The sequence below is a fragment of the Lissotriton helveticus genome, chromosome 7 (assembly GCF_964261635.1).
Source record: "Lissotriton helveticus chromosome 7, aLisHel1.1, whole genome shotgun sequence".
Classification (NCBI taxonomy): domain Eukaryota; kingdom Metazoa; phylum Chordata; class Amphibia; order Caudata; family Salamandridae; genus Lissotriton; species Lissotriton helveticus.
In genome coordinates, this window is record NC_136068.1 from 1,180,045,338 (window position 1) to 1,180,070,016 (window position 24,679).

The 24,679-nt window shown below is 47.2% G+C and overlaps 1 protein-coding gene across 4 annotated transcripts in view; it reads right to left on the reverse strand.

The window, feature by feature from the left end:
• HELZ (helicase with zinc finger) overlaps positions 1-24,679 on the reverse strand; it is a 1,775,655-nt gene that overhangs the window by 1,271,453 nt on the left and 479,523 nt on the right. For all 4 annotated transcript variants that reach the window (XM_078654323.1, XM_078654320.1, XM_078654322.1 and 1 more), the window contains exon 11: positions 15,199-15,493. In XM_078654323.1, the coding sequence (XP_078510449.1) occupies positions 15,199-15,493 (295 nt within the window). The remainder of the gene's footprint in view (positions 1-15,198; positions 15,494-24,679) is intronic.

A 24,679-nucleotide genomic window follows, 5' to 3' on the forward strand; every position in this document is an offset into this window, starting at 1 on the left:
TCCGGGGTGTCGGACATTAAGGACAATGCCACGAAATCGCTGAAAAGACTGGAACGCGTCGAGAAAATCCTAAAGGAGGTAGCCATAAAAAACGAGGATTTGGAGGCGCGTAGCCGAAGAAACAACATCCGTATAATAGGCGTGGCGGAGACGACAGCGACGGGACGCATGGACACCTTTGTTGAGCATCGAATTGTTTGGCAGAGACACTTTCACGAGTGGAAAGATCTTTGGGACCTCGTCCTCGGCCTGGTCTACCTCCGCGCCCGATCATTGCCAGACTCATGGACTTCCGCGACCGTGACTCTGCACTACGCGCTGCCCGCGAGAAAGGGGAGGTCCAGTGGCAGGGCAGTGCCCTTTCCTTCTTTCCAGATTTCACATTGCTGGTGTAAGAGGCGCGTCGCAAATATGCTGGAGTTAAGGCGACCTTGCGTAACCTAGGTCTCAAGTACGGCATGATGTATCCTGCGAGGTTGAGGGTGGAGGTGGCCGGTAAACCACGTTTCTTTGAAACACCGGCTGAGGTGCAGGAGTTCTGCCAGACCTACAGGAAGCGGGGATCTCAGGCAGCCTCCGGCTCCACACCACAGTCCCTGACCCGCAGAGACTCGCAGAACAGCGTCGACCTTTTCGCCGATCTGGGCCAGGGCTGATGTTTTGAATTGTCACTTTTTCGTCCTGATCAATATGCGGTTCAATTCGATGTGGGCTTTCCATATGCTTACTGCTATGCATTGTTCCGTTATCTTCGCTGTTTGGGATGCCCGATAGGCGAGGCGTTGCTACCCCCCATGGCGAATGCCTTTTTGTCTTTCTTCTTTGGGATTTGCATCTTGATGTTTTATTGTTTTATTATTTGGATATTGGCATGTGGATCCTTCATAACTATTGTTTGTGCATTTGGGGATTGCCTCCATGGGGATGTCAGGGGGCTGGGTGGGGGGCAGGGTGTTTTTTGGTTTTGTGTACATTTAATAATGTTGACAATGGTGAATCAGCCGAGACGGAATTGAGTAGCGCACTGTGCACTTCTCTTTTGTTTTTTCATGCTCTATGGCTAAGGTAGGACTTTGGTCTGGGCCTTCCAGACTATCTTTAATGTCCTGGAATGTTCGGGGCCAGAATAATACCAGAAAACACAAACAGGTCCTTCGTTATGTAGCTCGCCATAATATCGATATTCTTTTTTTACAAGAGACACACTTGACACAAGCAGATACAGGTTCCATCGCCAGGAGCTGGGGAGTCCACCGGGTGTTTTCAAACTTCAGTCGATATGCTAGAGGTGTTGCCATATTTATACATCGACGGATCCCCTTTGTGTTGTCCGGTAGCGTAGTAGACAGCGAGGGTAGATATGTGATTGTCACTGGGGTACTCATGGGCTACAAGATAACTTTGGTAGGAGTTTACGACCCCAATTTCGATTCCCCCTGCTTTTTTCAGGACTTACAGGTGAAACTCCTTAATATTGACATTGACTTATTGGTTTTTGGAGGAGACTTTAACTTGCTAATGAACCCCACTAGAGATAGCACCTCCCCTTTCCCGGATATTAAAGCCCGTTCCCGCCTAGTGCTAGCTGATATATGCTCTAATTTCTCCCTCATTGACATAGAAGCCCGACTTCACTCTCATTCACCAGCCTACACACACCATTCCAGTTTTCACAACACACGCACCAGGATTGATTACTGGCTCCTCTCCCCTGGGGTCGCGGGCTGGGCTGAGGACCTTGTTACTCTGCCGCGCACATTGTCTGATCACTCCCCTATTGTATTAACGCTGTAGATACCCAGGTTGGGGGGCTATGAGAGACAGTGGCGGTTTCCTGGTAGGGCCTTAACAGACCAGGTTTTTACTGAGGAGATCAGATGTGCCATCGAGGACTATTTTGCCCTTAACACCGGATCTGTGGGATCCTGGGGTATCCTTTGGGAGGGGTTCAAGGCCACTATTCGAGGGGTATGCATCGCCGAACATGTGGGTGCCCTGCGATATATCCGGTCCACTTTATCCCGTATCGAGAAAGACCTCTCAGCTGTGGACGAGACACTGCTGGTTAACCCGACGGAAGCTGGGGAGGCCAGACGCTTGGAACTATTACTGGAGTTTTGGGAGAATGCTGACAGAGAACTGCGTTTTTTGTGCAAGCAACACACAGCACGCCGTTATGGGGAGGGTGACAGACCGGGCAAACTTTTGGCGCAGTTGCACCGCCCACCACATCAAGCGTCATATATCACGGAAATTGTAGACCCACAAGGACCGGGACACTATTCCACCCCTGCCATCTGCGACACCTTTCTGTCATACTACAAAACCCTCTACACATCCACGTTGTCAGGAGTTCGCTTGGACCCTGGACCTTATTTAAATGAGATTGCCATGGTTTATCTCGAAAAACTCATGCAGGAATTCCTTGCTATGCCCATCACTCCGGATAGCATTGTCGAAGCCATTGACGCATTACGAGGCTCCTCGGCGCCGGGCTTGGATGGATTTTCCGCGCCCTTCTATAAAGAATATAAAGAGGAGTTGGTCCCGAGATTGGTAGAGGTGTATGCTGAGGCACTAGAATCTGGCATTTTACCACCGACTCTTGGTGAAGCGGTAATCGTCCTTCTCCCGAAACCTGGCCGAGACCCCTCCTCTTGTGGCTCGTATAGACCCCTATCCTTATTGAACCTGGACTATAAAATCCTGGCTAAGGTTCTGGCCATCCGGCTCTCGCTCTTGATGGAATCCATTATCTCGCCTGCACAGTCGGGATTTGTCCCCCATCGTTCCACCTCCTTAAACTTGAGAACGCTGTTTTCGGTATTACATCGCATAGACCCCTCTACCCCGGCGCCGCTGTGCTTTTGGACGCTGAAAAAGCGTTTGACACATTAGAATGGCCCTTCTTTTTATCCCTTATGAGACGCATGGGTATGCCGGAGGTGTTTGTGTCTACAGTTGCTCTGTTATACACCTCACCCACGACCCAGCTACGTTTGAATGGCACTATCTCTGAACGTTTTTCACTGTCGCGAGGTACACGCCAGGGCTGTCCCCTCTCCCCTCTGTTGTTCATCCTTGCGATGGACCCTTTGGTTCGCCATTTTCAGGAGAAACACCTTCATCGGGGTCTACAGTTCCGCACTGGCCCTCTCCTCCTTTCTATATCCGCCGATGACACAATCTTGTATGTAAGAACACCTCAGGTCAATCTAGAACCTTTAGTACTTGAGACAATTCGCTTTGGAGAGTATTCAGGCCTACGCATCAACTGGCATAAATCCGTTATTTTTCCACTCACCCCTTCCACCTTACAATGGAACTGTGCCTTTCCGCTGGAGTCGAACACTGAATCGATTAAATATTTGGGTATTCACGTGCATCTCGACACGGTTTCCATAATTAGACTGAATTATGGACGCGCCATTGATTTTTTAGAGGACCAACTAGAGCGTTGGATCCGCCTTCCACTGTCCATGGCCGGCCGGATTGCTATAATAAAAATTATTGTTCTACCCCGCTTCTTATACCTTTTCAATAACATCCCGATTCCGCTCACCAAGACCTTTTTCACTCAACTACGCTCCTTATTGTTACGATTGGTCTAGGGTGACAAGACTCCACGAGTATCCTGGCAAGTTTTGACGCTCCCATATGAGAGGGGCGGTTTTGGGGATCCTGATTTTTATCTTTATTTTCTGGTTGCGCAAGGCTCATACGCGCACTCCTGGTTCCACCCGGATGCCAGGATCTTGTATTTGAAACCAGAAGCTGACTTGGTGCTCCCTGTGCCTCTTAACACTGTTCTTCCCAGGGGTATCCCCCGTGATCCGCAAGATATACAAACTGTCTCGTCTACGTGCTGGGCTTGGGACAAGATGCATAGGCTGCTCCGATTGGACCGCTTGTACTCTCCCGCCCTTCCTCTGCCCAACGCCCATTGGCTCCATATAACCGGCGAACTTGTGGTCCAACGCACATTGTCCAAATTTCAGATCCACACAATAGGCGACCTCTTCCCCGAGGGTCATGTCTTTTCCATTGCTGAGGACCAACGATTTGCTGATCGCTCCTTTATGGACTCTTTCATTTTGACTAGACTCCGGTCCATGCTACGGGCCGAGTTCCCCTCATATCCGATTTCCCCTGATGACACTACACCACTTACGCTTATCATACAGAGTCCGAATGGGTCACACTTGGTCTCTAGGCTGTACAAAGCATGTGTGGCCTTGCTTCCTTCTCTGGACTCTAAAATACGCGCTGCATGGGAGGGAGACTTGGGTAAACCAATAACAGATGAGCAATGGACACAGTGCTGTAGAGCCACGAGAGACGTATCCATTAACAGTAGACACAAACTTGTACACTTTAAATTTTTAAGGCGTCTTTGCCACACCCCTGCTCTTTCGCATAAGATAGACCCCGGCAGGCCACACTGTTGCCCAAAGTGTAAGGCTCCCTATGCGGATTTCTGCCACCTTTCCTGGACCTGCCCCCTCTTGCATGACTTTTGGGTCCAAATGCATCGCATTTTTGGCGATATGCTGGGCATTGACCTAATCCCTATCCCCGAAACTGCATTATTAGGATATGTCACTAACTTCCCACGCACCGTCCGCAAACTCGCTGCCCTTGGATTTCTGTTGGCAAAACGTGAAATTGCGCTGCTTTGGTGTTCTAAGCGTTCTCCTAGCATCCGCTCTTGGCTTAGAAGCATGGCTTTTTGTAATGTTAATTGTGTCGAATATTCTGAACAGATCCCACTCGCATCCCGCCCAATAGATATTTGGGGCCCATATCGATCATACATTGCTAAAGTTATTGAAGAACAACAATCTCAGGCGATGAGTTCCATTGTCCCAGAGGGGGTTGGTTAGAACCGCAAGTTCGGATGTATTACTGTTGCATTCAATTCCCCCCCCCCCTTTTTTTTCCTACTACAATCCCATCTGATGTACTGAACAGTGTCAGGATCTGGTTTGATGGTATATGCTTTGTGAGAACCAGACATGCGAATACGGTTCTCAGTTTTCATTGTTTGCACTTTGTATTGGTATGCACTATTGCCACGTCAATGTAAACCTTGCTTCATGACGATATTGGGGTACGGCCAGTTCCCGAGCTATTATGATGGTCCTCATTGTGCGTTGTCCGCTGCTCTCCCTCATCTTTATGATCGTCCTTTTGCTCTGTTCTATGTCTCACTGCTGTATTGCTATATATGACTGTAATGGTCTTATTGTACTTTTCTTTTGAAAATGATAAATAAAATTTAAAAAAAAAAGTATATGATGGTGGACTTAAGAGGTACAGTGAGGAGAAGGGGCTATACTTATCTTGCAGTAGAGATATTTGATAATGACCAAATGTTGTTTCAATGCAAAGCATAGTATTTTAATAAGCGTACATGCTGGTTTTTATGAGCGGTTTCTAGCTATACTACTCAAATGCCATCTTTGCCTCCAAATACTACAAACACAGCAAGATCCATTGCGCTTGTTCTTGTACCCCTTAGGCCTCCTCCAAAATAAATATTGTACTATAGAGAAAAAAAAGGATTGTATAAGGCCTGGGCCCCTTCAGGAGACCTGAATATGGGGAAGGGGGCTTGAATGGCCAGTCAACTGATAGGTCACACTCCCCCACGAGCATACATAAGGGCCCCATCCCCATGGTAGACTTCACCAGGTCTCTCTGCCCTTAGGTGACACTTGACGCCTATCAAACCTAAACCAAAAAACAATTTAGGTTCTACTCTTGGCACATCAATCTTTATCGCAGATACACAATTTTTCAATGCAGCTTGCTGATCTTTGGCATATTAAGTATACGCATATGTTAATATTTTAGCCAGAGATCTTTCTAATTACTCCCAGTTGCCACAGTCTCTCGACCTTAGTGACAAAGGGATTGAGTGGAGTAGACGTGTAAAGCCTGGTGGTTAGCGGTCTCTAAAATAATAACTCTGCTACTACTGGAGGATAAAAACTACTTTGAAACAATATGAGAACAGTTTCTTTCCCCTATATGATTTGTAAAGTTAAGGCCATGATCCAGGGTGATCTACTAAGCACCAGCAGGCAACAGTTGCGCCGCTAGAGGAGATGCTCGTTGCCACTTAAATGCAGTATCGCATGTCAGGCACACTAATAGACATAATAAATCGCTGTTAAACCAGGACCTGCTAAACAAATTGCGATAGTTCCGCTGATGACACAAAGCCAATTTACCACTAGGTGAACAAAACAGCCAACCTCCTTTTCAGGCTCACTAAATGGGATGACCCCAGTGGTCCAACTGGACACATTATAGACTCTGACGGATGCCCTATCTCTGACCAGGGGCTGCTTCCCCATCCAGTCTCAATTAATACCAAACCCTCTAGGCAGAAGGCAATCCCTTTTCCTGAAGAGACTTTGTGACACTTTGCTCTACCTACTAAAGTGCCTGTCTGCGACCAATAGGGACAGACATGATTAACCTCTTAGCACCCCAGAACTATAAAATGCAATTAGCCAAATCCAGGCTGGAAAGACACCAAGATCCAATGGCTTTCCAGTGGAATTTTTCAAGTGTCTCAAAGGTAAGATACTCACAAATCTACAAGCAATACTAAGTTCAAGTTCAAGTTCAGGCATTTATAAAGCGCACTACTCACCCAGAGGGTCTCAAGGCGCTAGGGGGAGGGGTTCACTGTTTATCGAATAGCCAAGTTTTCAGTTCTTTTCTGAAGGAGATGTGATTCTGGCACGCTCAGCAGATCGCTACAATACCAGCTGTTAAGGCGGAAGGCGGGAGGGGAGCGACCGTCTCACCATCTGAAGGGTGACTGTAGCTTGACTTACAAGGAGCCACGATAATCAACATCCATTAACCCTGAAGACCACCAGACTTCTGCACTTCATAGAGATCCATCTCCCTTAAAAATACAAAGGTCACAATTCTTGTTAAGGCTGTGCATGTGTCTTGCCCATGTGTCTGGCTCCCTGGCTATCCCACACCAAAACCGCTCATGCTGATTCAATCTCAGGGACCTATCCATAGGATGCACAATGCGCTGGCCCACGTGCATACACTAGATTGTTACCTAGCCCTTCTTAAGATTGATTTAGAAAAGGCCCTGAATTTCACTAACTGGAATTTCCTCTTCACTATGCTTGTCACATACTTACAATAATTCGGGCTTCTCTACATGTAACTTTACAGCAAGATCTGTGTTAATAGAGTAGTGTCCAAATCATTTCCTACCGAATGAGTGATAGAGCGGGTTATTCCCATGCCCTCTTTTTTGTTCTCGCTCTAGAGCCTTTAGCAGAGTGTTTCCACTGGAGCCCCCAAATTCTGGGCTTCACCAGACGAGAGATTATCTACTTGATTATCTTCAGAACCCTGTCTGGACTGGACTGGACAGGGTGAAGCAAAATGCTATGTAGATATGATGAATTTTCAGGCCTTACAGACAACATGGCCAAATCTGTGGTGTATCCGACTGAAGGAGATAGAGCAGTGATGCACGGGTCTCAGGTATACAAATAGAGGCCGTCTTTATATAACTTGGCATCTACATTTCGAGGGGAGAAGGAGAAGTGGCAAAGGAATGTGGCACTGCTACTTGACGGTGTCCGAAAAAACCTCAAGTATTGGTCCCTTTTTCCATTAACTCTTATGTGCAGAGTCGCCTATAATTAAAATGGTACTTCTTCCTTGAACGCAACAGACTCTACAATTATCCCTACTAAGCCTCTCAAGACTATTTACGCAACTCAATTCAATGCTGAGAAACTTCATACTGGATGAGGGCAACCCCAGAGTGGCAATGAATAAATGCGCCAAGTGTCTATTCAATGGTGGTCTGGACATACCCAAAATGATGTCTTATTATCATGCCTCCCAACTAAAAGTCTTTAATGACAGATTTATGAAACCAGCTTAACCACTCTAATGCAACATTCATTTTACCTCTGGAATGTGGAGAACATGAACGTCTCATTCTCTCATTCCAAAAGAAAATCCTTCTGGTGCCTACAGCAGAAGGATTTTCTCTATAAAAAATGATTTCCAAATGCTAGAGAACATTTTTTCTTGCGTCCTGAATTTTTTTTGGGCACTGTGACACACACACCATAACACAGTGAAGTCGGAGACAAATGTGTAACCATTCTGGTTTTACTTTGATCACTGCTACGGGGGCAAAACTCTGCCCATCGAGCGCCAATCAAGAAGGGAGAAGTAGCGCTGAAAAAGGGCAATGTCCGTTCTGCTGTTCACTCAGCAGAGGATGAGTCGGTCCCGCAGGAGGCACACCTTGGGTCCACTTTCAAGGGTCCAGGATTGGGATGGCATCACTTGGCAGGGTAGACTCACAGATGGCAGAGTCTAGTTGCAGAAGTGGGTAGGTTGGAAGTCTTCTATGTCCCTAAGACTTCAGACCGAGATGTCAGCCAACAAGCCCTTGGAGTCAATCTGGTTTCAAGTGATGCATGGCCAGTCCCCTCACCCAGGCAAGAAGGCAGCATGACAGGAGTTCAGCAAGACAGCAGTCCTTCTCCTTAGCAGAGTCTTCACAGGTCCAGAAGGGACGAAGGACCTGGGCACAGTCTTGCTTACACCTGAATATGTTGTGTCCTGTTCACATATTGGGCTGCATACCCCCTATAGAGAGTCTGGATTCAGGGCTGGAAGAGGGGACATCTGTGCACTTCAAAGGCATGTCTCCCCACTTCAAAGATACCACTGGGTATAAAGACCGGATCTCCATAACTTCAGTACACTTCTGGTCTAGTCTTTATACCCAGTGGTATCTTTGAAGTGGGAAGACATGCCTTTGAAGTGCACAGATGTCCCCTCTTCCTGCCCTAACTCCAGACTCAGTATAGGGGGTTATGCAGCCCAGTGTGTGAGCAGGACACAACCTATTCATGTGTAAGCGAAACTGTGCCCAGGTCCTTCCCCCCCCTTCCAGCCAGAATGGCCCATCAAGTCATACCTAAGCTCCCATTGTGTGTGGCTCCCTAGGGGGAATACACAAAGCCGAGCTGTAACCCACCCCAGACATGTGATCAGAGGCAAGCAGCAGGCACCAAATGGCTGAAGTGAAAAAATCTGAAGTTTATAAATGTGGCATTTTCAGAATTGCAATTTAAAATCTGACTTCACCATAAGATGTAATTTTAAATTGTGATTCCAGAGACACCAAACTTGGAACAATCATATCTTCCAATTTGGGAATTACACTTATAAAATGTAATAAGGTTATCCCAAAGTTATCCTGTGGGAGCTAATAAGGCCCTGCAGTAGTGAAAAGGAAAATACTACTAACCAGTATGCATCTGTTCTTGGCATGTAGAGCTGCAGAGTTATACACTATGCATAGATGGCCACATAGTGTTGGGCCGGATGTTTGCAGTTAGTTTTTGTTGTAGAAAAGTCTTTGGAAGTCACGGAATGGGTGACTCCTCCTTTGGATGATAATGCGCATGGGCATCGGCTCCATCCCCAGATTGTTTTTCGCCATTAGGGAAGGGATGGAGCTGTACAAGAGGTAGTGATGTCCATGTGATTTGTATCTCATTAAGATAATAATGGAACAGATAAAGGTAGCCGGGGAGGCGGGTGGGCGTGTGTAACTATGCAGCTCTACATGTCAAGAACAGATGCATACTGGTAAGTAGCATTTTCCGTTCGAGGCATATGAGGTGCAGATTACACACTATGCATAGATTGCATAGCAGTACCCACCCTTAGCGGCGACCACCGGTATCTGTTGCAGTTGTTTGGAACAGAGTTTTTAGTACACCCTGGCCCACAGTGGCTTGTTGTTTAGCTTGCACATCTACACAGTAATGCTTTGTGAATGTGTGCAGTGTAGACCATGTGGCTGCTTTGCATATATCATCTAGGCGAATGTTCCCTAAGAATGCCATTGAAGCCCCTATTTTCGTTGTAGAACGGGCTTTTGGAGGTATTGTTAATGTACGTTTGGCTTTGTGATAACATATTTGTATGCATTTAACAATCCACCTAGCGATCCCTGATTTTGATAGGGGATTGCCTTTATGTGGCGGTGAGAAAGACACAAAAAGCTGTTTTGTTTTACGAAAAGCGTGTGTCCTTTCGATATAGTATAGTAATGCTTTTTTGACATCCAAGGTATGTACAGCTCTTTCTGCGACTGTTGAAGGCTGCGAGAAAAATACGGGCAGCTCAACAGATTGATTTAGATTGAATGGCGAAATGACTTTAGGTAGGAACTTAGGGTTAGTACGAAGAACTACTTTGTTATGATACATTTGCAGAAGATTACAGAGTATAGAGTCCGGATTGCACACGAAAACATCAGAAAATATGTGAATCATCCGGGACCTCTCTATGGACATACTGTAGCATGTCTAAGAGGCACAGACAGATGAGATGGAAGCCCCATAGGGTGGAAGGCATGGTGTTCTTACCTGATTTCATAACATGCTTTGCAAATGCTTGTTCTGCTTTTGCCTATCATCAAGGTATTGTAAGATTTCCTTTCAAGAAATCGTGCACTAATAAATGCTTTGTCTTTTACTTTCTTTGAAAAATACCACAAAACTTTATTTTTAAAGATAAATACATTCACGATGGGGGTTAGCATCATTTTTCAATATCTCCATTCTGCCCCTCAACGATACTAGCAATTCAACATATCTTTGATTTTAGTGTAAATGTCTCATTTTAGTTCACCATATCTTGTAAAAATTTGAAGAATCAAATCCCCATTCATATGACGCATGTAGGTTGCGACTAAAGTCTAGCAGGCTAAATAATATCTGGAAAACAGAACAGAAGAAATTCTATGTTGTTCTAGCACTCCAAGGCAGATTAATAACCTTCAATAACAAGAGAAAATGGAGTTGCTGACATCTGAAATACGCTGCATTTTTGAGGGAGCGTAGCCTGAAGCAACTGCCAGTCAATGCAGATATTTTATTATTGATAATTCTCTAATGCTTAATGCTAAAGTTAAGGAGGCATAGTGCTTTTTTCCCCCAGTTTCTGTAACTGGAACTAAGTGTGGGCTGTCCTGCTCTGTGTTTTATTATATTTATATTCTTGTATGTGGATGGATGACAAAAAGTGTATTCCCACCATCTGGAATGAAGAGCTTCTACACATCACAAACCATCTCAGAGTTGCTTAGCTAACACATTTGTACATATGATTTGGTTGAGCAGAATTTGCAGGACTATCGCGCAGTTACACCATCCATGGAGAGGCTGAAATCTCCACCAAAGAGTATGCTAGCATTGGGTCCGAGGTCTAACATTTTCATAGTTGAGTATGTCCCAAATAAAAGGTATGTCAAAGTTGGGAGCTTATAAGTTAAATGCAAATATGTCACTATCATCCCTAGGTAATCTGGTGAAAAGACATCTGCCCTCTGAGTCTGACTCCAGAATGACCATCCTCCGCCCAGATTGCTAAAAAAAGAGAGAAATAACCTCACTCTTTCCTCAGAGCCTCAAACAAGTAAAACCGTCTAACCATTCTTATCACGTGGACAATGCTTCAACATAATCCATTACTGTCTCCTGCAGAAAGCTGACACCCCCTCCTAATTGTGGCAATGTTCTGCTTGGTTTCTCCTTTTCACCAGGTGGTTCAAACCCTTCATAATTATTTATAAAATCTTAATACTTGCCACTGAGTGATATTATTGCAGCAAGGATAGTCAAATTAACTAGTAGAAAAACTGATATTTGGGGGGTGTCATGGAGCAGAAGCAACATCAGAAAGGAGTAAAGGCACACTGGCGCTGGTACAACTGAGTCAGTTTTGGCTTTACAAGATCAGGCATAGCGGGTGAACACACACATTTCTCAGTGTCCTGTCACAGGAGTGAAAGTTATTGGTACACTTTGAGGAAAAAAATGAAAACAGAAGACAAAATAAAATATAAGACGATGTTGATAAAAAGTATCTATGGAATCTCAAACTCCATCCATCGCCCACAAAACCACGACAGTGGTCAAAGGGTGACTCCACAACTATCCTGGCCAACCTAATGGAAAAAAAATAGTTAAGTAGGTCTAATATTGCAAAGAGTAGCACAGTGACTCTTATAGTGCAGGACAATAATAACATGGGCTATAACGGACCTTCTTCAGTGTACAAAGTAGACCAATAGGACATAACTGTATAATACTAAGAACATGCAAACTGAAACCCAGAAAGTGAGACACTGAATACCATGTAAAGAATTCCCTCTGAACAACACAGAAAGGCAGACTTTTGCAAGTATAATATTTCATAGACCCACCTACAACACTACTGTAAAATATTGAGGTGTTATGGTGAAAACAGAGAGAACTGTGTCTTGATGATGCCAATGGAGACGATCTATAGTACTGTGTCATTATATGCTTCTTTTTGATTGAGAACTTTGAGATGGATGATTGTAGCTCATCAGGCAGTGGAAATAAGTGGACCAAGAGTGGAGAATGGACAAACAAAGGAAACCAAAATTAACGTGGACTTCAACTTACTTTGAAGGACTAGGAAGCCCCTGTTTCATTAGATGGTTTTGTTGGCAAAATATTATAAGATGTTGACCTTCACATCTGCCCAAGTAACAGATTTGGATCTTCTCATGTGGGCTAATATTTGGACAATGTGCTCATAACGCAAGGGTTTGAAGATTATAGCACTTGCCAAGGATATGTATTTCAACTTGTTTGAAGGTATGCAGAGCACTAGTTCAATTCTCAACTCCCTACAGATGACAAAGATGCGGAGGGGGCTTCTTCTATTTTGGGCGTCTAACAGCTGAGTTCACGATTAAGTTGTTGGACATTTGTGCGTGTTAAATCCACCTGCATACAGAGGTGAAATTAGATGTCTTTCAACCTGCTTACTTTAGATTAAAGTTCAGAAAGGCAGGTTGGATTTCTTCAGTACTTCCTGCTACCTTCCATTTACGACTATATCACATCTGTTTGGATTTAGTGTTTTGTGCAATGTCATGGACTGCTGACAATTTCTTCAGTATCACTGCCAGGCTAGAACTGGGATCCTCTTCATCTTTTAATGGCAGTGTGAAATTGGAGGTTCAGCCTTCAAGTTCTATAAGATTAAACTTTGTTATTTCTCCTTTGGCTCTGTCATTTCAGAAAGGTAATTGGAATTAATATAGGTAATGAAGCAGAAAAGCAGATGGTACCTCACATGTACGAGCCGGTTAGGTTATCATTAAGAGGTGTTCTTAATTGCTTAGGCATAACAAATTAGATAATGAAAAAATGCTACCGGTTGAGCAAGGCAGGTATTGACTGTTGTGGGTAAAGCCAGACGGATAATGCAGGAGACCATTCATGCATCTAATAATGGGTTCACTGCAATCACTGGAAATCTAGGCAGTAACAAAATATATGAGGGGACTAAAGAGACAAGCTACTGAACATTACGGACCCATTTGTAGGATATTACCTAGAGGCTTCTTTCATGTTTTCCTGCAATAGGACCATGGATGTGTACACTACCACAAATAGCCCACGAATTTGCTATCAGATGGGCTATTAATGGAAAATGCCCTACTACCTGCATAGTGAGAATAATTTGATTAATTTTTAGTAGGGAGCAGAATGGTCATGCCTAGCAAGGTGTGATGCGCTGAGGACATAGAAGGGTGTTGCACTGATCAGAAACAGTGATCCATTAATTGCAGCAGTAATATGCCTACCATTTTATATACCTGTTTACATTGCACTGGACCAGGCTTGGTGATTTTCCAGAGCTAGCGTGCTTATCAGTAGTACCCCGCACCTTCAAATGCTTGGTCGATTACTCCATTGATGAGTAAAGCCTTTGTTATGTTGAAGTACAAAGGAGCTCCCAGGAATCGGACACCTGTGGGCTCAAGCTACTCCCCTCCATCCCAATTTTGTAAGTAAGTAGCTGATGAAGTTTTGCTGAAGTTTATTTTACAGTCATCTGATTTCCTAAGGGACTGATATTGTTCTACATTTCACCCCAACAGTAACTTCAGGAGCATAACATTTTCTAGACTCATATAGACTCTTATTTTCTAATACTAAGAAACAAATTTGTTTTCCCTCTCAGGATCTGGTTTAGAAAAAGTACACTGAAAACTCTAAACGGAGGCAAGTAAATGAAGAACATGAATGAGAGATGCTGTCGGAATATCACTTTGAGCCTTTCAATAAAATTATTTATATCAGCTTTTAAAATATATATTGCTGTAAACTAGGTTAAGTTTCAAAATGGAAAACTATTCACATGTAGACAGTATGGGAGTCAATTTCAAAGAAAAAAGCTTGCAACAGATTATCTGCAAATAAGCAACAAAATAAAATGTTAAAAGACACCAGTAGAGTTCTAGCGCAAACTCGAAGGAGGGGTGGAGGGAAGACTCTTTTCACCATCGCTATACTTCCTCGAGCTACCAAGTAAAGGTTCTATACACTGAAATACATTAGACGTTTTGCACATTTGTCAGTAATACCTACTTATGATAATAACAATTCCTACTAGGCACATTCTTATGCTCATTACTTTGTGTGAGTTCATAGAGTTTGGGAACTTTTCTTGTTGTTAGTTTTACTTTCTTCAACTTTGACCTGGTGGTACACGAAGAAATAACTGTCATTGTCACAGTCGGGACATACACAAGACCTATTAAAGAGGACGTGAAGGAGACCAAGCTTTCATCACACATAAAAGACCCATTGAGAGTGTAATGTTTAAGTTTGCAGGCATGCCCACATTTCAATATAATGGTGATTAGCCTTTCTATGGATCATTTAGCTTATATAATATATAAATATTAATAGTGTAGAGAATATCATAGCAGAGTGTGGCAAAATACTGTCATTTCAGAAAGTGTCAATGGTAGAGCTGTGAGCAAAAAAGAGTCCGGAAAGAATTAAGGAAAGTTTTTTAAATGGCTTTTCATGAGACTGAAAGGACATTTCTTTTTGATTACCTTGTTGTTTTTCAACTAGATAACTAACACAATCATTCGAAACAAAGAAGTATTTCCTTGACCTGAAAGATATTTTAAGCTGCATAAATAAACTGCAATTACCCCCAACACCAATTAAAATGATAACATAAAGATGGCCTATGCAATATTCCTCTTTTTCACAATGTTTCATCTCTACTGTATACTGAATTATAATATCTAGAAGAAGATAAGAACATTACCTTCTGTTGAAGCAGCATCAACCATTATTCTTTGCATCAGTACTGGTTCTGTACCAAAGTCAAACACCACAGTTTGCCGAAAAGTTCCAAAAATTTCTGTGTTGAAAGCTATGCAGATTTTATAAATGCAATGATCCATTCCATTTTGAGTACTTTTTTCTCCAATCCATTCTTGGCAACTTTCTGGAACTTCCTGTAACTGACCCGCATCATCTCCAGCAGAAATGGAGACAATACTGAAATGAGGACGATGGGCATCATACAGCAAAGCCACTCGATGGAGTATTCTTGCAGGCTAAGGGGATATCAGAAAATTATAAACAGGCATCAAAATGTACAAATTAACAAACCGCCCAAAAATGCTTAAACAATCATATCTATGATGCAGTAATTAGGGAGACATTAAATGATTTTGGTTCAATAACGTACTACCAATGTAGTTTCAATTTCAGGGTTACACTGTTTTTGTAGCCATTACTAGCATGAAACATGACACTGCATGGTAAAACAATATACACATGATAAATGTTCAGAGGGGCATCATCCCCAAACGCTGCACCTCACTGTAAATGTAGCCCTTATGTTATTTCAGTAACATATTCTAATGGATGAAGAAGCATTCAGTTATTGTGCCTCCAGCATGGAGACACCAACAAAAGAAATAAGTTTGTATTTGTTAATATTTTCAGTGTAAACCCTAATGCAATACAACTGTACTTTTTCCTCCTGAAGTCTCTCTAGGGACAGTTAAGTATACATTAATGTAGTTCATTATTTTTGTTGTACTAATTCAAGGGCAAGTCAAGGGCATGACTGAACTTTTGAAAGTACATATAAGGGCAAGCCAACAAATGAACCCGATAGGCATGATTCTCGTTCACCTTTGTGGACCTACAATCTTTGATCTCTAACACAGCTCATGAAGTGTCTTCCAACACTTCTCCTCCCTACTTTTCTTAAACTTCTAACCTAATTTCACAAGAATCTCCCTGATGCATTTAGTCCCTCAAACACATGCAGTATTTTTTCCCCGTCTCTCAACAAGTCTCTACCACTACTTTTAGAGTCAGTAAGGGATGAAACCCAAAACAATACTAAGTTCTCACACCTCGCTGTTCTTAACTCCAACACATGCTATCCTCACCTGGAGACATACAGTCCAGTGTGGATAAAATGGACAACCTCATTCTGCAAAGCTTATCTAATGCACACATTGCCACTGCATTAGAAATTCTTTAAATTCCCAAGAACGATCTCCAAAAAAACACCAAATAATCCAAAGAAAACTGGTAAAACAAAATAAGAAATACAGACCTCTCCCTTGCAGCCACAACCCAAACACACACACACAGGCACAGTGGCACCTTAAACCATAAAGCCTCAGAACACTTGTCAGACAGATTTGGTAAAGACCACTGCCTATGTAAGTCAACCTTCTCATTTATCAGGCTATACTACATCTCACAAGCTGGTAAAATATACAAGCTCTTTCCTCATAATTTACCTAGCAGATGTAGACAAATCCTCCCTGACACATGGCGTAGCGCTGGATGTCCTAAAAATTCTCTGAATCACTCCAATAATCAAGAAACTGGGACCAGATCCAGAAGACCTGAACATCATTTGAGTAGTAGTAGTAGTAATATCTTATTTTGGCTGCCAGGCTATAAAAAGTTTACATGCATAAAATCTGATAGCAGCAAATATCATACATACAACCTTACTGCACATGCAAAGATACAGACAAAACCGTTTATTAAAAAAAAGGAGGGATCACCTAGCAGTTAGTTATTATTACAGTTCATATTCATGACACTGCTATGTGCGAGATCCGTTTTTATTTTTAAATGAGCATATGTCCTCTAGCGCAAAAAGCAGTCTAAGAGAAATTTCATATAATTAATTATAAAAACATGTACAACAATCTAAACAATCTAAAAAAAATCATAAGCATTTGCTTCGATCAATAGCTGAAAAGAAGCAGACAATAAGTGGCTTGCTGAAGCTTTCTCAGACAATTTAACTATCATGGTTAACAATTGTCTAGGACTTTCTTCTTTTGATTCCAGGCACAGTGCAAGTACAGAGGTACCGCAAAGGTTAGTTATTCACTGGTATCACTCTTTGGAATGGGAGGGTGCGTTAACTCATTTCGAGGTAAGAGCTTCAAGGGTGGAAGCCCACATCTATAAACATTTGGACTGAAATGGGTACATTTTGTCCATGTAGGGCTCGACTTGGTACACACTTGTGGTTCAGAAACTGGCCTGTCAAGCTACTATCAGGATAAGTTATCATTTGAGTAATATCCTCGGAGCGTATGGGTAAGGGTCGGGGGGGGCTCAATTTTTGTATTCAGAATGAGTCGACCTATAAAATTGATTAAGCCCCTTAACTCCACAGCACAGTCATGATCAATAATAAGGATATAGCTTAGTCTCTTGTATTATAGATTTCCAAATTTCAAATTATGAAAAAGAAAGTATAATTTGACTCGTTTTCACTCATATCATTGTGGACCAATTAACTGCTCTTATCCAATAAATCACCCACCTGACTATCCACAATCCAATACAATTCACTAACACAAAGGGAGAACCAGGAGAATCAACCCCTTACACTATTAACAGACAAAAAACTATCACAAAAGGTACAGCATTCAATACGGAATTGGAGAGAATAATCAGTTCAGTTATCTAGTCAATACCCTTGAAAGAGCAGATAAACCAGCCTTATTGGCTGATGAACCTCACCCATGCAATGTTGTATGCTTCATTACTGGCAGTCCTCATTCCAACCTGATGGGATGGTACGATCAGGGCAGGCTTGATCTCAAATATGAGCGAATCCTAATAAAGCTTAAGCTTGGATAGGACTGGGACCCAGATAAAATTGAAACTACCTAAAAGGTATACCTAGAGCAACTCCTTTAATTGGTTAGTTCCCTAGGTACTGATAAAAAACAAAAAAGGGTCTGATAGGATGTAAAGTCCATCCCATCCTTGGATCGCTTCTGCCCGCACTAGTTCTTATAAACAGTTCAGGAGCATTCAACAGGGCTAGTGCAAGATCGCTCAAGAAACATTGATATTGTCATTCAGACACGGTGAACTAGACCGCTGAGCCTTCTCCAGGCGAGGTCGCCCCCACTCCGCTGCTCCTGCCGGCCGCCAACTGAGCCTTGTTCCGAGGCCTCGTTGCTGCCTGCCGCCTGCCTGAGCCTAGCTCCGCCCAGCCCAGCTGCCTGCTGCTTTCTCCCCCCTCCTGCTGCCCCCGCTCCTGCCTACTTCGTTTTTCTTTCTGTCCCCTCTGCTGTTGTCCATCCTCTGTCTCCTTCTCCCTTCCTGCTGCCCTGTGCACCCCTTCCCCCCTCTGCTACCCTCCCCCTTCCGTGGGTCTCCTCCACCGACCCAGCCGCCGCAGAGCCGCCCTGAGAGCCCCTTCCCGCCACTGACCCCTGCCGACTCCGCCCCCCCCCGGCCCATTGGCCGCCCCGCTCCCGCCACCCAGCTGACCCGCCCTCCCGGCTCCTCTCTTATGACGCCCCCAGAGCAACCGCGCAGCGGAAGCGCGCAGCGGGAGCACCGATTGAGCGCCGAAGGTGCGCCAAAGGTAAGCCCATCTGCGCCCGTCCGCGTCTGGATCGCGCCCAGCGCCAGGACCCCTGGCCCCCGCCGACCCCAGCCCACCCGCCGGACGCACGACGCCGCCACCCTCAACGCACTCAACGCCGGCCGAATCCCGGGATGCTACCGAGCCACCCCAAGACGCACCCACGGACCCTTCTGCTGCAACTCCTGCAAGTTCACCTGCATCCGGACCTGCACCACTCCAGCAGGGCCCAAGACCTCGACGAGCAACAGCAGCAGCCACAGCCACCTGAAGTGCATCCTGCTCAACACCCGCTCCATCCACAGACACGCCGTCGAGCTCTGGAACCTGCTCGACACCACAGCCCCAGACGTCGCCTTCCTCACAGAAACCTGGATGAACGCCTCCTCAGCGCCCGACATCGCCATCGCCATCACCATCCCAGACGGCTACAAGATCATCCGGAGGGACCGCGTCAACCAGACAGGAGGAGGCATCGCCATCATCCACAGGAACTCTATCCGCATCACAACCAACACCAACGACACCCTCGCACCCGCCGAGCACCTGCACTTCCAGATCCACATCAACCCCAGGACCACCCTCAGAGGCACCCTCATCTACAGACCCCCGGGACCACGCACACAATTCAGTGAGGACATCGCCGACTTAATCAGCCCGCACGCCCTCCCCTCCGCTGACTACATCCTCCTCGGGGACCTCAACTTCCACCTGGAGAACAACAACGACCGCAACACCACCACCCTACTGGACAACCTCGGACTCAAGCAACTGGTGACCACCCCCACCCACGACGCCGGACACACACTCGACCCAGTCTTCTCATCCAGCAAGGATATCGCCTTCAGCCACGCCACCGGACTCCACTGGACGGACCATAGCTGCGTCCACTTCAGCTTCAAAAGGACCACGATCCACCACCGACAGCAACAGGTTGCACGCAGAAGCTGGAACAAGATCACTGCCGACCAGCTCGCGACCTCCCTGAGCAAGAACCCACCCACCAGCGCAACGAACCCCAGCCAAGCGGCCATCAACCTCACGAAGTGAATCAGCGACTGCGCAGATGACCTCGCCCCTCTGAAGACCCCGCCTAGCAGACCCAGCAGCAAGAAAGCCCCATGGTTCACCGACGAACTCAAGAGCTCCAAGAGGAACTGCAGAGCCCTTGAGAAAGCCTGGCGCAGAGACCCAACTCCGGACAACATGACTGCCCTCAAGCTCGCCACCCGAAAACACCACCAACTGATCCACACCACCAAGAAAACTGCATTCAAGGAACGACTGGACAACAACGCACACAACAGCAAGGAACACTTCAACATCATTAAAGAGCTCTCCAACCCCAACGCCGGAAACAACGACATCACCCCTTCGCAAGACCCCTGCAACTCCCTCACCTCCTACTTCCACAACAAGATCGCGGACATACACAACAGCTTCAGCACCCAACCGACGCACGCCACGACCGAACCACCGCCCCCCCACCACCACCCCACCACCACCACCCTCCGCGCCTGGACCCCGATCAGCATCGAAGACACCGTCCGCACAATGAACTCCATCCACTCCGGATCTCCGACCGACCCTTGCCCTCACCACGTCTTCAAAAAGGCCGACGCTGTCATCGCACCCCACCTGCGGGACATCATCAACACCTCCTTCGACACCGCTACCTTCCCGGAGAGTTGGAAGCACGCCGAACTCAGCGCTCTACTAAAGAAGCCATCAGCCGACCCCACCGACCTCAAGAACTACCGACCCATCTCGCTGCTCCCGTTCCCTGCAAAAGTCATCGAGAAGACCGTCAACAAGCAGCTGGCCGCCTTCCTCGAGACGAACGGATCCCTCGACCTCTCGCAGTCTGGCTTCCGGGCCAACCACAGCACCGAGACCGCCCTGATCGCAGCAACCGATGACATCAGAGCCCTGCTAGACAACGGAGAAACAGCGGCCCTCATCCTCCTAGACCTCTCCGCGGCCTTCGACACTGTCTGCCACCGTACCCTAGTACAGCGCCTCAGCAACGTCGGAGTCCAGGAGAAGGCACTGGAGTGGATCACCTCCTTCCTCGCCGGAAGGACAGAGAGAGTCCGCCTTCCCCCATTCAGATCAGAAGCTACCGAAGTCATCTGCGGCGTTCCTCAGGGCTCCTCGCTCAGCCCAACCATCTTCAACGTCTACATGAGTCCCCTCGCAGCGATCGCACAACCTCAACATCATCTCGTACGCCGACGACACCCAGCTGATCCTCTCCCTCACCAACGACCCCGCCACCGCCAACCTACACGAAGGGATAAAAGAGGTAGCCGAATGGATGAAGGACAGCCGCCTGAAACTGAACTCGGACAAGACGGAAGTCCTCATCCTGGGATCCTCACCCTCCGCCTGGAACAACTCCTGGTGGCCCCTCGCCCTAGGCAGCGCACCCAAACCAACAGACCACGCACGCAACCTGGGCTTCATCCTGGACTCCTCCCTCTCCATGACCAGACAAGTCAACGCCGTCTCCTCGTCGTGCTTCAACATCCTACGCATGCTACGCAAGATCTTCCGATGGATCCCCACCGAGACCAGGAAGAAGGTCACCCAGGCCCTCGTCACCAGCCGACTGGACTACGGCAACTCCCTCTACGCCGGAACCACCGCCAAACTCCAGAAGAGACTCCAGCGGATCCAGAACGCCTCAGCACGACTCATCCTGGACATCCCCCGCCACAACCACATCTCCGGACACCTGAGAGACCTGCACTGGCTCCCGGTCAACAAGAGAATCACCTTCCGTCTCCTCACCCACGCACGCAAAGCCCTGCACAACCAAGGCCCAGGATACCTCAACAGCCGCCTCAACTTCTACGCTCCCAAACGCCAGCTTCGATCGACCGGCCACGCCCTCGCCGCCGTCCCCCCCATCCGAAGAGCCACCACAGGGGGAAGATCCTTCTCCTACCTCGCCGCCAAGACTTGGAACTCCCTCCCGACCCACCTCCGCCTGACCCAGGACCATCTCGCCTTCAGGAAGCAGCTCAAGACCTGGCTGTTCGAACAGTAGCGGACCCCCCCTCCCCTAGCGCCTTGAGACCCTCCGGGTGAGTAGTGCGCTATACAAATGCTTTGATTGATTGATTGACCACAGAGCGCGGTATTGACCAAAGTAGGGCAGGTGACGCCGATGGGCCTGCAGGACGGGAATATGAAAAGAAGCGTCCTGCAGGTCCAGTGCCACCATCCAGTCTTGTGGGTCGAGAGCAGACAAGACCTGAGCCAGAATGAGCATCTTGAACTTCACCTTCCGGAGGAAGCGATTGACGTTACGAAGGTCTAAGTTGGGACGTAGACCCTTGTCTTTCTTTCGAACCAAGAAGTAGTGGTAGTAACAACCACAACCTACTTCTGTCGTCGGAACGCACTTGATGGCCCCCTTGGCCAAAAGGGCCGCAACTTCCTGCTGGAGAAGTGCCAAATGATCCCCCGACATGCGGTGGAACTGCGGTGGCATGGCTGGGGGGGTAGACTTGAAGGGGAGAGGGTAGCCCCTTCGAACAATCTCCAAAACCCACCTGTCTGATGTAATGGTGCGCCAGTGGGGGAGGTGATGATGAATACTGCTCCCTACTGGCGTCTGGTGGGTCTGAAACACCGGGCTAGGAAGGTGTGGAGGCACTGGCAGCGGGGGTGGTGGTGGACTGACCAGCACGCTGGCCCCGTGACCAGCCTCTGCGTGCTCCACGTCCGCGGCTGCGCTGGGACTGTTGCTGAGCAGGCTTGTTCTGAAATGAACGTGTTTGCACGCCTCTTCCGGAGCTTCGAAAGGCGCGATAGTTAGAAGTGTAAGGAGTATGTACGGCCAAAAGGCCTAAGGATTTGTCTGTGGCCTGAGAGTCCTTAAAACGCTCCAGTGTGGAATCCGCCTTATCACCAAAGAGGCAGGTGCCATCGAAGGGCATGTCCATCAAAGTATTCTGGACATCTGCAGAAAAGCTAGTCGTCCTCAACCAGGCATGACGACGCAACGCCTCCTTTGTGGAAATCACCCTACTCAGCGAATCAGCGGTATCAAGACCACAACTTATAGTGAACTTGGCCGCATCTCTCCCCTCCATAAGAGCTCGGGAGAGAACTGTCCGGGCCATTTCCGGACACTGAGGTAGCACCTGCTCAACCGCATCTCATACAGAATGGGAATAGCAGCCCATGAGACAGGCAGTGTTCACAGACCGAAGTCCAGTACTTGCGGGAGAATAAATCTTGCCAAACTGCGCCAATTTCTTGGATTCCTAGTCTGGTGGAGCAGAAGGAAACGCACTCAGGGACGTGGAGGTCTGAACCACCAAACTCTCAGGTGAGGAAGGCAGGGACCCCCGGAGCCAGGCGATGGCGTCGGTCCACACCCTTATCCACAGAAGCCCCTGTGTCGGGCCGGGACAAAGTGCCCAGAAGCACATCAGTAAGTGCCTCATTAAATGGCAACAGCGGTTCTGTAGAAAAAGAGGCCGGCCGAAGCACTTCAGTCAGTAGGTTGGTCAGGACAGCCATTGTAGGGAGCTCGAGGCCAAGAGCCTCGGCCGCCCTACGTAGCACCGTGGAAAAGGAACCACTCTCCTCCATAGTAGCTGAAGGGGAAGGTGAACCAGGTGTTGGAGTGTAATTCGGGCCACCGGCCTCCACCTCCTCATCCCAGTTATGCACGGACTCGCACTGTGCTGCGAGAGGGTCTTTAAACCCTTCCCGGTCCTTTGGCGTCGGAAAAGAAGTTAATGCCGGCATCGGGCGCTGGCGCCGTTGGCAACGGCACCGGTGTCGTCGATGACAGTGGAGGCTGTACGGGGTCCACCGGCAAGAACAGGGAGCCCCAACTGGAGCCATGGGGACCTCTGGGCGTCGACGTCGGGCCCAGAGCCGTCGAGGAACGCGGAACAGTGGGGCCCGCGGGGCCCGTAGGCGATCCGACGGGGCTGCATGGGCTGAAGATACGTGCCAGTTCAGACACGAACTCTTGCAATTTGGCCGGAGTCGCCGATGGACCCGGGAAAGGTTGGTAGGCCAACGGTAACTGTTCAGGCTGTCTGAGCCGCAGGGGCAGATACACCTGCCCCCTCAGCCGTGTCCCGCGACCAGCGAGGGGATGACTAAGAGCGGCGACGCTTCTTCAACTTTTTGTGCTTCACCTTACCTGACTCGGAGTGCAAAGACTTCAAATGATGGTGCTTGCTCTGCAACAGTGCCCTCGATCTCCCACGAGACCGGGACCTGGCACGAAGTGGGGCCAACTCCCAGCCTCCAGCCACTTTTGGGACCGCTCCCGCAAAGTTTTGGTGGCCATGGCCCGGCAGTGGGAACACGGCTCGTTGCCATGGTCACGTCCCAGGCAGAAGAGAAACTCACGGTACAGGTCAGTCAGCGACATCGTGCGCGGACAGGCCTCGCAAAGCTTGAAACCGGGAATCCCTATGTACCAGGAGTAAGTTTACTTACAATTCATATCAAACAAATACTTTAGTCAACAAGTTGACGGGGTACTGCTCTCTCCGGATATGCGCTTGCTGGTGCAGAAAAAGAAAGAAAGAAAAACTGACGTCAGCGCGCGTGGGCGCGTCTAAGTAGCTCCAGTTAAATCATCTCGGCGAATATGACGCCAACGACGCACGTGGAGCCGTACGACGACGCCTATCGACGCGCAGGGGTACTGCTGACAAAATCTTTCCAGATCCAGTCTGACACCTGGGGATATTCTAAGGTAAGGAATCTATCACGAACGTGTCTCTTTCAGATGGGCTAAGCATTCCTGAAGGGGACACATGTAAAGTCTTGCATAACGGACTATTAGTATGCAAGATGCCATTGTCTCCAGTAACTGCATGAACACTCT